Below are 14,392 nucleotides of genomic sequence, written 5' to 3'. Positions count from 1 at the left end.
AATTTTCAAGCATTTGTTGTGAACCTAGTGTTTTTCCAGAAATCCTTGAACTTGAGAATAGTAATAAACTCTGTGTCTCGTTAAAACCAGGAAAGATAACTAAGATCAAATTCCAGAGATACATTACAGGTTACAGAACATACTATGAGACAGGGATGGTATTCGATAAGAAGCAAGGCAGGAGATTATCAGCTAAGAGGAAATGTTCTGAGCATATATAAATTACGGAGTTACGGACAGCATTCAAAAATGTGAACAGAAGTAGTGAACTGTGGACACGAGGAACTTAAGGTATTTGATGCCTGTAAGTGTTTAGGCTTTTTTAAAAAAGTGTTTGATTCCCTCAAGTTATGATACTTAGTAAGGACACATGAAATACCATCAAACGACAACAGGTCAAAGAGGCAGAACCTGTATTGGACAAGGGGGTTTTGCCTTTCTAATTAAAAAAAATACAGTTACCAAATAAAATAGATAAGCACTAGGGGTCAGTCTTGTCTCAGATCTGAATCTTCCTGGTGTTTTCTTTAAGAAGATTTTTCTCAACAAAACAATGGAATGTTTTTTTCTCTTTACAGTTGTGTCAAGGACTATATAGTATGAGAGCTGTATGTGAAGAATGAAGGGAAGCAGCAGAAGAAAAAGTGTTCTGCTTTCTAGATAAAAAATATTATTATTAAATCATTTATACTTTTGCAGAGGTTTTTTTTCCTGACATATTGCATTATCGTATATTGCTTTATTTTTAAAACTGATACCTGCTTTTTAAAGTGAGTCTTTTATATTAACTTTTAAACTATATGGATCTGGCCTAATCCCCTTCTGCTACTAGGAAGTAGGAAATGGATTCTATATGCAGAAGTTCAATAGTAACATAAGATCTTATATGTTAACTTTTTTTGTAAACATTTTTTGTTTTATGTTGGAGAAATCACTACAAAAACACTAAAATCAACCACAAATCCTCAATGAGTTGGGTGTTTTGTAAAATTATATTTTTTAGGGAAAACAATGTGTGACAGTCTTGCTATTTAAGATATTTTTACTGGACAATAGCTTTTTCTCTAGCTTTTTACAGCTATAGGTGTCTGTTTGTGGAGAAGAGGATGAAAACAGGAAGAGAAGAGCTAGTAAAACTTTGTGATTCTTGTGGCTTTAAAAACCCAGGACTTCTCTTTTAAGTGAAACTAATAATGCAAACTGAATCATTTTTATTCACATAACTTTGGATGCCTACCTGCATCTACAGATGAGGATTTTCCCTGGTGTGAATAGCATGAAGTCCATTATGATGTATTTCATCCAGGATGTGAGATTTACTTCTTCCATTCTACTTCAAATTTTTCTGCTACGCTTTGTATGTCTAGGAGAAAAAAGAAGCTAGGCTTCCATTATGACAAATTGAAGTCTAACTCAGTAAATATGCCACAGGGATCCAGATTCCCAGTGTCATAACTGGTATTTCGTGTGTAGGTATATAACATGCTGAAGTAGAATCACAGATGTTGGCCATTTAGACTTTGTGCTGCTTAAAGTGTAACAGCCTTCTTACAATACCAGGTACTTTCAGTTGGCAGAGGTGTTTGCTGTCACAGTTTTTACAGGTTATGTTTCAGTATTGGCTGCACTAATAAGCTTTAATGATCCCTGACCAGCTTCACCTGGGGCCTCCAACCACACCCCTTGCCATGGGCCCAGGAGCCTCATCTCAGATCAGCCCTGGACCTTTGGTCCTTTTCTGATCTAACTCTCAGAGCTCAGTAAGGGCCAGCTACTTCCTGAGGGGTCAATATGATAGTTAACTGGGAGGGCAAGACCCTCACCAGCACCACAGGCACAGAGATTGTGGCTAGTGGGTTTCACAGTTCTATCTAAAAAGGAAAGGAACGATGAAACTCAGAACTTGGAATGGTACTTCAGGCTCTGGAGGGCAGTGTGCTCTAATAATTTAAGATTTTCTTGTCCTTTGAAATAGTGACCTTACCTGTTATGCTATAGTCTAATTGTGGTTGTCTCTCTCTACTTCTGACCCACTGTTCTAGATCCTTTCTCTTTTCTTTGACAGCCCTGTTGTGTGAGCAAATGCGTAGTACCACAGGGTACGCCAAACTTGCTGCAATGCCAGTTACTTTGTGGTATTTTTAGATGTAGGTCACTGGGTAAAAAAACAGGTGAAAAAAGGAAGCTATCCTTTTTATTAGGTGTTCCAAGGCTTCCATGACTGATGAATCTGGTTGGTTCCAGTTTCCACATTAAAAATATAAGCACAGCATATTTCATTCATAATTGGGCCATTATTACATAGTAGTAATTAGAAGTTCTGTTCACCACATTCCTCAAGAACTTGTGTGTATGTAAGTCAGCTATAAAATTGTATATGCTTTTTTGAATAGTAACACTTTTCAATGAGGAAATCAGTGGTGATAGTGGTGAGTTTTGAATTGGACTCTCAAATCCTGTTTGCTTTATGAGGTGGAAATAAATTAAAATTATAAAGTAGTTCTATGTATTTTATATATTGAGAGAGAGAGAATTATACATATGTAATTACTCAAGATGTACAAGTGGCAGAACCACTTTATACTTGTTCTTTTTCTTACTTGCAATCCCCAAACAAGCTTTATTGGAAGTCAGATAGTGGATTGGTTGAGCAGAATAGCTCACTTGTTTCAGCCATTTAAAGATAATTGGCTTGGTGGCAGTGATTTTATTGCACCTTTTCCTATATGCCAGTCCTGATGATGTTGACTTAGAAGCTCTTTTAAATATTTACTGAGATTGACTGATCAGCTATCAGAGAACTTTTCTGAATCACTGTTACAGACTAAATATGTGACAGGACAAAGTACTTTTGTGTTAACGAAGTAATGGAAAATGCTTTGGTACCATAGAAATAGTATAAGAATGCAAAAGTTAATTATATTGCATGCAGATTTTGTTCCAAGTTTGTTTCTTTTATTTGTGACAGAGGGAGAAAGGCTTTAAAAAAAGCATTGTACAAGGGGAAAGTAATTTGATTTTTGGTTCCCCTACTCATGCTTCTAAAACAAGAGGATTTAATTCCAAGTCAAGCCCATCAGAAGCCCTGTTAGATTCCTCATTGATTGAGAGCAGTAAGTACTCCTTCAATATTATGTTATTTAAAAAAAGAGAGACCCAAATTTTTGAAGAATGTGATGAACAGAACATCCAATTTTTGTCGTGTAATAATGGCCTAACGTACTATCAACGTAAGAGAAAAAGCATGCTCTCCTATAATAGTAGTCTATGTGCTATGATTTTCCAGAATTGAAGGTTGAGCAGACTAAAGTTTGTACAACAAAGGTCTCTCAACTCTATTATGCATACCACAGTGACCTGAGTTAGAAGGACTGCAAAGGATTATGAAGACTTCAGAAGCTATGTAGTCTGCATATTCAACAAGCGGGAGATACAAAAAATGGAAGGCTTATATAGTCTTTTATCCATATATGACTTGTTCTCTACAAGAAAAAGGTAAATTAATTAATGCATCTTAGCAGTAACGCTATAAACCTGTGTAGTTATTCATAGATTTATAAAGACAGTAGTGTCCAGACCACCTTCTCTCATAATTTAAAACTAATGAACAATAATAATTTAAGCAGAAGTATATGTGTTTTCTATTTAGATGTTTAATTTGTATTTTAAACTGTCGTTTCCATATACTGCCCCAAGTTCACAACATTCTGTAATGTACTTAAGCATTCTATGTGGTTCTTGCAAACCCCACATTTGTATATTACACACCTAAATTATGTTTTGTGACTACGTCCTTCCTTTGCGATCTTATTTATACACAATTCTTAGATCAATTAGAAGAGAAAAAGATCTGTAATTCTCATTGAAAAGCTCTGGCGTTATCTGCTGAAATTCTGTTATTGAAACCAAGTGGGTTTTTTTGACTGGTGGAACTAAGGAACTTGAGTCATCTATGAATTTATATTCTGTGGTGCATTTTCTAGTGCATGAGATCTGATTGAAGCTTTCCCAATGTTTGAATTATTGACTTAAAAGTCTTGTCTGGCCTCAAAATAATTTACCAGTGATGAACTCTGTTCTTCTAACACATCATCTTATCATGAAACCTCAAGTTTTTTCCCTCTAATCCCCCCAATAACATAAAAAGTCTGTTTGAAAATATCTCAATTTTTTTTTTTCCAGGCGTCCCTGAAGATCTGTGCTCTTCTGCTCTGCCTGTGCCTACGTGTCTCAAATCTCTTAAGTCTGCTATGTCCTCTGCTGTTCAGGAGAAAAAACACAAATGTTACTGTTTGTCTAGTAGAGCAATAACATAGGTAACATTGTACGTACTTTTAAAACCTTTTGCATTTTTCCTAATTGGTTTCTATTTTCACTCAATTTTGTTCCTTTGCAGAGGAGAGGCAAGGTGCTAAGAAATGGCTTTAGGCCTTTGTGTTCTCTTTATTGTCCTAGTAAGCTTGGCAATTTTATCAAAATTTTACATATCATTAAGTTTCTACGCTTTTTCTCAAATTGCTGCCGATGTAGAGAAGCTACTATAGCCATATTAACTGAATTAAATTCAAATGTGACTACATGTCTTATCAGATACCAGACAACTGACAGGAGCATGTGCTTATACTCTATTCATAGAAAATTTTCCAGTCACTGGCAGCAGCATTTTGGACACTAATGCCTATGAATGAAGAAACAAGGTCATTCCTGTGTGCAAGGCTCTATTTCTTACATTTTCTTAGTATTGTTCTACCTTTCTAAAGTTCTCTTCCCTGCTTAGCATTTCCCAGAAACTGTGACCATCTTCATTTTCCTTCCTGGCCTTTCCCTTCTCTTATGCTGTTTCCCAGTCAGTCTCCATTCCTCTTACTCTGGAGGGTTCTTTCTGGCTCCAGAGATTTAAAGTCTCTCTTTTTCTCTCAGCAGTTTAAGTGTTTGGATTCTCTGTCCCAAGGTCTTCTCTTCTTACATCTTCTTACTTCACCTCCCCACTGCTTGCAGGCATTCTTCTTCTGCTTTGTTCTTTTTCCTCTTGGAGTGTTTATTCCTAAGTGCTTTATCTTTTATTGGCCGCACTGAGGATTTTCCTTTTTCCTTTTTTCCTTTCCTTAGCTGACACCGGATAATCATGTTTCCCAATTGGCATAGTTCTGAGGAAGCTCTTTTTCAAATCCATCTAGCAAAGTGGAATCTTATTCCCTGAGAAGGATGGAAAGGCTACCAGGAGGTGAGATGGGAAAGCTGCCTTACCTACATGGGGCAGGGTGGAAGCAGCAGCTTCATGTCCTCTCTGGCTGGCTGCAAGCCACTGTGAGCTGAAGTCTGGTGCTTGACCTGCTCCATGGGGTCTGTTGTACTGGCTGCAGTGACACATCAAAGTGATGTGGAGCAGCTCTTGGCTACTCTTACCTGTTCCGTTTTCCCTTTCCTCTTTTCCACCTCTGACTTCACCTACTTTGCTTTCTCCTTCTGCTTTCTCTTCTAGGCTCGTTTAAACATGTCCACTAAACATTTTCTTCTTTAAAAAATCCTATCTTAATAGCTTGTCTTTGTGTGCCCTTTTTTCTGCCATTTCTGTCCATTTATTTGTTTATACTTGTAGAAGCTTGGTCTCTTTGAAGAGAGGGAACTGCTTGCAAATGAGGAAAAAGTGCCCAGCAATATTGTCAAGTTTTCTTCTGGCACCTTTCCGATGCCTTTTGTGTCACTGAGAGGCACTGAGCAGCCTCTTTGGGTAAGGAGGGTGGACCAAATACTGGATGTCATTCCTGAGCTCAGCTGAGCTCAAGTGTGTGTCTCAGCTTTCAGCAGAGCAGCAAACATTGAACATCCTTTTATTGGTCTTAGACCATCCAGACTTGGAGAGGACTGACAAAATAACAGAGCTTATGAAAGGTGACAACATCATCTTCTCTGGTGACCTCTGCAACCCTTTGGCAGCCCAGGAAGGTGATACGACTTTATCTGCAGACACTCTTTGTAACAGATGCCCAGCAACGTCTGTGCTCCTGCCTGTATGGCTGGCTCACCATCTCCTGTGGGGAATTAGTAGCATCCAGCCTCTGGCATCTTCTCCTGGCAGAAGCCCAACCATTTGAAGACAAGGGGAGGGGAAAAAAAAAAAACCCACCCAGTCAGGATGTTTGCACGTGTTGTTCTCTACCTCCTCGCCTGGGTGTTTTGCTGAAGGACTGGGACATCTGCACGGAGGGAGAGCATCGGTGGCCAAAGCTCGCCCTGTTTGGGGCTGAAGTTCCTGCAGCGCTATGGGGCTGTGAGTACGTGCAGCAGCCGCGGGGCAGCAGCAGGACAGGACTGCGCTGCCTGGAGCGTACGCAGCCAGCCTGGATTAAAATTCAAGTCTAATGGCCTCTGGCATAAACAAGATTTATCAGCCCGAGACTTGCAATGGATGTAAAGCCGCTTGCAGCAGCTCGGCAGAGGAGTACAATCGGGAAATACACGTGAAAATGTGCAAGAAAATTGCCCAGCTCACCAAGGTAAGTCTCGCTGCTTCAGTCTTCCTTGGGAGGTGAGGCTGCCCGGCCGGGGCGGTGGGGCTGGCTCGGAGCTGCCTCCTCGGATGGCCCGGATGGCCCGTGTCTCACGAGAAGGAAGGGAAACCTGTAAGCCTGTTCCTAAAAACATCTGTGTGCACTAACTTTTTTCCAGGCATTCCCTCGCGGGTGCTACAGACCAGGCTTAGCGGGTTGCCTTTGTGCCGGGCGATCGACGTCTTAGCCGCTCCGATTAGCCTGCAGGAATAGGGAGAAGAGCTCAAGCTCTGCCCAGGCACAGGGTTTGCCTGTGCGCTGCTCAGGCGTGTTGACGGTATTGCGTTTTTCCCTGAATTGCGAAGACGCCGATTCATTAGCGCTTTATAGGCTCTCGAGCAATATCGTTGCAAAACTGTAGCCGAGCTGTGGTACACGCGTAACGTTGTAGATAATTGTTCCCGATGTGCATAAGTGGAGTTACTTTAAATAACAGTTTAGAAAGGAGAGTCGGAAAAGAGGGAGGACTAAATTGCGTAGTATATTGTAGTAAAACTTGTTAGTCAATGCCAATCTACACTACAAAATATTTTGAACGTTTTCCATATTCTGTTAAGAAATAAGAGGTGGCAGTTTTCTTTTAAGCTGTTTCCACGCTGCACCGTTGTCAGAAAAACCTGTTTTCCTACCCTCTTTTAGTAATCCGGCTGGTCCATGTTCTGTAACCTAACTGCAATTGGGAAAGACATTTTAGCAATGGAAAAACGCTGACTAAAGATACGAGTCAAACAACAGGAAATCATGAAGATGTTCTAGTTGAAATGGCTTAGTAGTTACAGTGCCATTATTCTCATCTAATAATGATTGTATGCGATAGTGTATATCGTGTATGAAGACATACTCAAGTGCTACCTATGTTTACACATATAATTGCTGTATTATACTTGCTGTACTATACCAATAGTTACTTTGATTTTATATTTATATAATGGTATTTGTACACAATCTGATCCTTACTTTTTGCCTCCATATGCACACATTACTCTTCAACGTGCATTTTCATTCTGTAGTAGTTGAAGCAAAAGTATCCATATAAACACTCCTATTATTTTGAGCACATATATGTTTGATCAGTGAAGTCTGTAAAAATTCTTAGAGAGAAGCACTTTCTGTTTATTGATAAAATACATGACTCCTCAACCACAGTGAAATGTACGTGACAGACTGTAAATTAGATTAAGATGTTGTTTCCTTTTTTCTATGTGGTACTCCCTTGCTATCTTTGATGAATTCTGCACAGTAAGTAAAATTTGTCCATAGGTGTCACTCGAAAAAAAACCCAAAATAATCACAAAATCACAGTATTACCTTTTCTAATTGAAAACCAATAGCTGGATCTCTATTAATTGATAGCTTGTACTTCACAGCAACAAGAGTTGAGGAATCACTAGCTCCCTCTCTCTGGGTGATCCATTATTTGACAGCAGATTTAAGAGCATTTTGATGAGATCTGTGTAAAGAAAAACTTCTTCACAATGTTCATCTCTCTAGCTAACCTAATTTTCTGTAGAGATTTCCGTGCCTTCCTTTTTATATCAAATGATTCTTTTTAAAGTCTCTTTAATATTGAGTAAATTTTTTGGGGAGAAAAAGTCTCATTGCTTTCTGAAATCATATGACATTGTAAAGTTTGTCTTCAAACTGGAGAAGAAAGTTCTATTTTAGCAGTAAAAGGCAGAAAATCACCCCAGTGCAAAGGATCATGGCAAAATTTGATCACAGTGCTTTTTGCAGATGCTTTTGCAAATTTCTACTGTTAAAACGTGAGTGGGGTGATTTCTTCACTTTTAGCAGAATTTCCCCTCTGGATACTTTTCAGTCATCTGAAATAGAGATGATTTATGACTGAAGCTCAAAAAAGTACTTATGAAAAGCAATTCGTTATGTTTTGGAATGTGGCCTTTAAGAACCAATTTTCTCTGCAATAACAATACGCTTATAGAGGAGTCATGGCAGAACTGGAATTTTAATCATAAGCTTTCCCTTATAAATTCTGGGTGGACTAATACTGCACCAGCAACAAACATCTGAGGAGCAAAATGTGAGACCAGGTTAGCTGAAAAATGGCTATATGGAAAATTTATTATCATTTTTGGCCTAGAAACTTTTAGAATTCCCTTTTAAATCACTGTTTTATTGGCTATATCACAGTCAGGATAATTTTAATAAAATCCCACCTAACTTTAAATTGTCTGTAGTGCTTTTCTTTCCTATTTCTAACCTAGTATGCGATACTCATGTCTGTTATACAGCTGCAGCCTCCCATAACAGTGGTGTTAGATTCTCATTGATGGGGAGAGAATGATTTAATTACTCATCCACTCCCATTGTGCCAGGAGTAATGACTACTAAATGTTTAAATGAGGTGTAGGATACAGAGTTTTACTTATGTTGAATCCTTCTCTCGAAGGCAGAGGAGTGGTGTACAAAAGCATCAACAGCAGAACAAGACTGGGTGAAGTGATGAGTTTCCATTGTTGCATGAGATGCTGATTACATGGTAAAACTGTAGCTGGTGCAGGAATTGCAATAGGTAATCAGGACACAGAGATCTTGAAAGCTGCACCCAGTCTATTGCCGCCCTATTTCTGCTGTTGGAGAGGTGGGCTATAGTAAATGCGCATACCTTCAGTCATGCTTTTTTTGTCCTGCACATTTTTTGTAGCAGCAAAAATACAAGCCTTTAGAATTATTTGTTTGCTTTGGGCAGGAAGCTACTGCTTTTTGTAGCCTGTTTATTGGTATTTTTAGATGCTTGGCCCTTCTTGCAAAGATTGACTTTTCTCACTGTTGACATGCAGAACATACATTGTTTTCCACATCAAGCTATAACAATGAGCAGAACCTACAAGCATATTTGTAAGCTCAGTCAAGCTCCCTGTTCTGCTGTGCCCCGCTCTTTCCACAAAAGTAATGTGGCCTTTGCATTTCAATGCAAAAGTGGCCACAGATCCTTGTTTACCTTTAAAGCTCTGTCTGCCCACATTTGAAGTACTCTATTAAAAATACGGCAGGGTATTATTATTTATTATACAGTTTAGGATTTCCTTTTAAAGCCTCAGTTTCCAGGGCTAAATGAACATGTGGGACAACCAAGTTTTGTTTGGAAAAAAAAAAGTTGAATATGTGTAGATACATAAAAATAATATTAAAAAGTGCAAACTGAATTTTTTTGTTCCCAGGTAAAATGTTTAAAGGCACTGGTAAGATTAGTGAGTTTGGATGAGAGCTGTCTATAGGCTTTCTGAATTTTGACCTTAAAATCAGATAACATTGCAGCTATTTCCAAATGATCTACACTTTGATTAATGAACTCAGAAATGAAAACAGAAACATTTTGCTTGCAAGCAGGAATGTCCATCTGCTGTTGTCATTCGCGTAAGTGAATCACACATTTAATTGATAGGCGCCTTTCTGCAATACTAATGCATTCACATTAACTGTAGCAAAATGCATAACTTGGTACTCGTGATATGTTTAGACTTCTCCATCAGACACTGAACCTTTAGCATGCTGTTTTGTGCTTGCCAGTTCTTTGTATTTCTGGTCTGTTTAGCAATAATATGGAGTTTAAAATGCGTAGTGACTTCTATAAGACACTTAGGGTTTGATGCCTCAAGCTACAGTTTTTTAAGGTACATTGGCTAATACAGGATTTTCATGTGCTTATGTATTCTCAGGACAGTTCTTTTTACTTGAGCTAGGATGAGAAATGCAAATGAACTCTTGAAGAGGAATCTTGAGAGAGGGGATCAGCTGTCATTGAAAAGGTAGTTCAGGAAGGGCTTGCAACAACTAGATACCCTGCAGGTATCAGTGTTATTAAGGCTTCTTTTCAGACCTCTGCCAGTAGGGCTCAAACCATACCTGCTGTTTTGGACTACAGTTCTGGAACCAAGCCTAATACAAATAACTAGTATGGTGATATTACTTGGTCATGAGAGAGTTACCTAAGCCACAAAATGGTTCTGTTCCCTTCTTAGAGACAAATTCCTGGATACCAGTGGAACAATGTTTTTAATAACAGTAGATAATAGTTATCCTCAAACTCATTTTCCCTACAGAGTCATCTGATTTTATATTGGGAATCTGGGGGCCTTGTTGTAAGACGCACATTTTAAGCTACAGTATTTCTGGTCAAGGATATTGTTAGTCAGAAAAATCAAGCAGTCTGGCAAGAATTTTTGTGTATGTATGTTGCATGCTATGAGCCTTAACAGAAAAAGAGAATGCCTATGCAGAGAAAAGTTAATTGCTGGTAAAACACGATTAAGAGCCCTTTTTTCCTTCGAGGGAAGAAATGTCAAAGGGGAGCAAGCATGTTCCTCTTCTAGAAGCAGCAGCATAGGCAGATGTTCCTTAATGACTCTATGCGGAGCAGTTGAAAATGTTATACACTCCAGCTGCTTATCACCACCAGTCACCAGGAGGTTTATTGCCCCTCAGCTCAGTCAGCAGGATAGAAATATTATTAAATAAGCTTCAGTGGAAAATCAGCCAGATAAGCAAAACCCACTTTCATTAGTTATTTAAGGAAGGATGTGTGACTTGCACAGAAGTGTATGATGTATGTTTATATTTAGCTCTATTAAGCTTCACTCTGTGGGTAGAAATTTACAGAAGAATTAGCAGGTGGCCTGATGCATGAGGGCGTAGACTGTTTACACCCCTCCAGTGTTTTGCAGCATGATTATATATTGGGGCTTTTAACCTTTCCTGTTTTATTTGTCATTTAAAAAAAAATGGCTGTTAGATTAAGGAATGAAGTATAAACAAATTCTAATGGCTTGCTCTGGAAGAACCTGTGAGCTAGGCAACTGTAAGGGAGCCCTCCTGTTGTCTGCTTGTGTTTCTAGTTGAAATATGTTGTCTTTCGCACATAGTTTAAGCTAATTTTATTGACCTTATTTACTGTGATTTGTTAACAAAACTCAGTAAACAATGCTTACAGTGGCTCGGCTGGTGTGCAGTTAGTTGTTATGCTACATGCTGCCAGAGCTCTCCTGTGTACTTGAGGCTTTTTGATCTTGGTTCTCTAGAGAGGTATTCAGTATTCTACAGAAATGAAGCAAAATGGAACAGCATATAAAAGAGGATCATGCTTTTAGAGCAACAATTTTTCCTTTGGGCAAGGAATATGAAAACTGGATTCCATGCAGGCAAAGCAAAAAAATCTTTTTGTAAAGCTGCTTACATTATGTACTAACAAAGTCAGCTATCAATATCCTCGTGTACTTCGCTTGATGATGTATTTGTTTTCATTATTCTTATGTACAATTTTCTATCAAGATTTCAAAGCTAGTGTTATTTTTGTGTACTAGCTGACAAAAATGTGCAGACTAAGGTTTCTTAACTTGTCATCACTACGTTTTCCTTACAGAACTAAAAGAAAACTCCTGAATCATAAAATCCATGTGCAATGTCATATAATTGTGTTGATCATGTAGTCAAAGGCAGTATTAAAGCCACTTCTATAGCTTACTTCTACTAGGAAGTAACACAGAATCTTATTATTTGGATGGCTTGAAATTGTCATTGCAATTAATCCAAGGTATAAGAATGGCATCTATGTACTGGGATTACCTTCTTGTCATACAAATTTGTCACTGACTATGCCAAGTTTGCAGAAAATCTGACAGCCGTAGTAATCAACAACTCAAAGCTACTTTATAATGAAACTATATACTTAATTCAAGTCACTTTTTCAAGAAACCCTAGGTAATGTTTATGTACAAAGTGTTATGTGTTTCATTGCTATGTACATTGCAGGCCAGAGCTAATAAAATATCTAGTGATCCATTAACTGCACAAAAGAAAATTGCAGGGTTAGAGTTTTCTAAGATTCTAGATTTTTGTCATGGATAATGTGTAAAAGTACCCTTTCCAGTGGCACTATAACTGTACCTCTCTCATAACGGTTACTTTAACCAGTAGGTAGATGCCAATATTTTGTAATTGAGAAAATTATACCAAGGTAGAAGTCAATGACAGCTCAGCTTAAGGCATTCTCACTTAAGTATACTGAAGCTGTGTATTTAGGTATTTGAGCACTTCATCATTGTGTATTAAATGTTTTTTTCCATAAAGTATCCTGTTATTTTTTTCCTTAAAGTCATGTATTCGTTAGGTAAAAGAGTGTTTATGTTTTATTAAAATAGCTGTTACACTGAGGTAGAACTACCTCTGTTGCCACCAATACAGTCAGATCTTAAACATATTAACTGTCTCACTGTACCAGTCACTTGCTTTTCCTGCCTGTACATGACCAGACTGGTTCTGTGTGGTGCAGAAGACCATTTAACCTGTGCTTTTAGTAGGAATAGATGGGCATGTGAGTTTTCTTGCTTGTGCTTAAACCCATTAGGAAGTGTGTGAATGTCTAGTATCAAAACTGAGTTAATTTATCTTGCCTCCCAGTGGGACACCATAGCTCAGGCTTGGCTGTGCTGGTTCAGACTTGGCCTTTTATGTAATGTATATTCATTTGTCTTCCAAAGGGCTTGGAGGCAGCAGAACACGCATAACATTGAGGAAGTGCTGCCTTTATTTCATGAGGAGACCACAAACTGACTATTTTAGAGTAGGGATTTTTTTCTTAAGTTAATGAACTCTGGGAAATTCATCTGAAGTAAGGTTGTGCCTTTTTTACGTAGTTGTCATTGAGAACTTTATGTGACTTGGCCTCTAGGCACTTAAACACTTTTAACTTAAAACAGGTTACTACCAGAAAATTCTTCTATTTTAATTGTCTTTGGAAGCTACAGCATGTGGCTGTGACTATGCGCTGACATTTAGAAGGTTATATAAGGGCCACATTTAGATTTAAATATAACATTGCAGTTGAATATTTTGCTGATTTTATTCAGGAGGAGAGAACTGCTAGAATTTGCTAACAGGGCTAAGAACTGTAGCTGGTACTTTTAAAAGTTTTTACAATGTTTAAATGTTTTTACTTAGAAGCTGATACACCTTAGTATTTCATAAAAATGATGAGTTGTCTCAAAACTACAGGATATTGCAATGCAACTACAGTGTATTGCCACTACACTCTTGGCAATGAGCGTTACAGTCCTTATCCCCTGATTTTCAAGATGAGGAATGTGGTTTGGAGGACAGTGCAGCTCCCTGCACACTTTGCATCCAGATGTGTGAGTGCACTCTGAATGTGGCCAAGTGATGTAGTCAGGTTGGAGTAGTGACAAGTATCTCTTGGTCATCCTGTGCAGTCATTGTTTATGATATAAACATGATGCTATCAGAGACTTGTGAGGCTCCAAGTTTCACATTTTAATGTTAAAAATTAAAATGTAATTAAAAATAAATGTAAGCATTAACATTTGGACTAGGCCTTTATCACAGAATCATAGAATGGTTTAGTTTGGAAGGGATAGTTAAAGGTCGTCTAGTTTACCTCCCCTGCAATAAGCAGGGACATCTTCAACTAGATCAGATTGCTCAGAGACTTGCTTTGTTTATTCAGATCAATTTAAATTTCCTAGACTCTTTCCACTTTTTCTGATGATAAATGGTTGTTACATTTTCTTGATTTTATGATAATTGATGCAGTCTCAGAAGGTGTCCAGCATATGCTTAATAAGAATGTCTTCCTGAAATGGGAATGTGAGTAGTGGCTGTATTCAGTTTATCTCTACTCAGAAATAGTGTAGTATTATGTGATGTATGTTATTATGTACCCTTTTAACTGCATTATATTAAATTGATACTGGTTCCTACAATACTACTTTGCAAGTGAACAGAGAAACTGAAAGAAAAATGTCTTTTAAAAACTACTGTATGCTGTGGTCCATCTGAGGCAGTGGCTTTCCTCTGATGGTACTCAC

The 14,392-nt window shown here is 38.1% G+C and overlaps 1 protein-coding gene across 4 annotated transcripts in view; it reads left to right on the top strand.

The window, feature by feature from the left end:
• The first annotated feature begins 1,263 nt into the window (after nt 1-1,263).
• Nucleotides 1,264-14,392, top strand: part of FAM184B (family with sequence similarity 184 member B) — a 45,309-nt gene continuing 32,180 nt past the window's right edge. For 2 of the 4 annotated variants that reach the window (XM_054065007.1, XM_054065006.1), the window contains exon 1: nt 1,264-6,497. In XM_054065007.1, coding sequence (XP_053920982.1) covers nt 6,363-6,497 — 135 coding nt within the window. In that variant the 5' untranslated portion in view covers nt 1,264-6,362. The remainder of the gene's footprint in view (nt 6,498-14,392) is intronic. The other 2 variants (XM_054065004.1, XM_054065005.1) reach the window with 2 other exon arrangements.

Source organism: Cuculus canorus, chromosome 4, assembly GCF_017976375.1.
Source record: "Cuculus canorus isolate bCucCan1 chromosome 4, bCucCan1.pri, whole genome shotgun sequence".
Classification (NCBI taxonomy): Eukaryota; Metazoa; Chordata; class Aves; order Cuculiformes; family Cuculidae; genus Cuculus; species Cuculus canorus.
The sequence above is the reverse complement of the archived record's forward strand: the minus strand, read 5'-3'. Positions and strand labels throughout refer to the sequence as shown.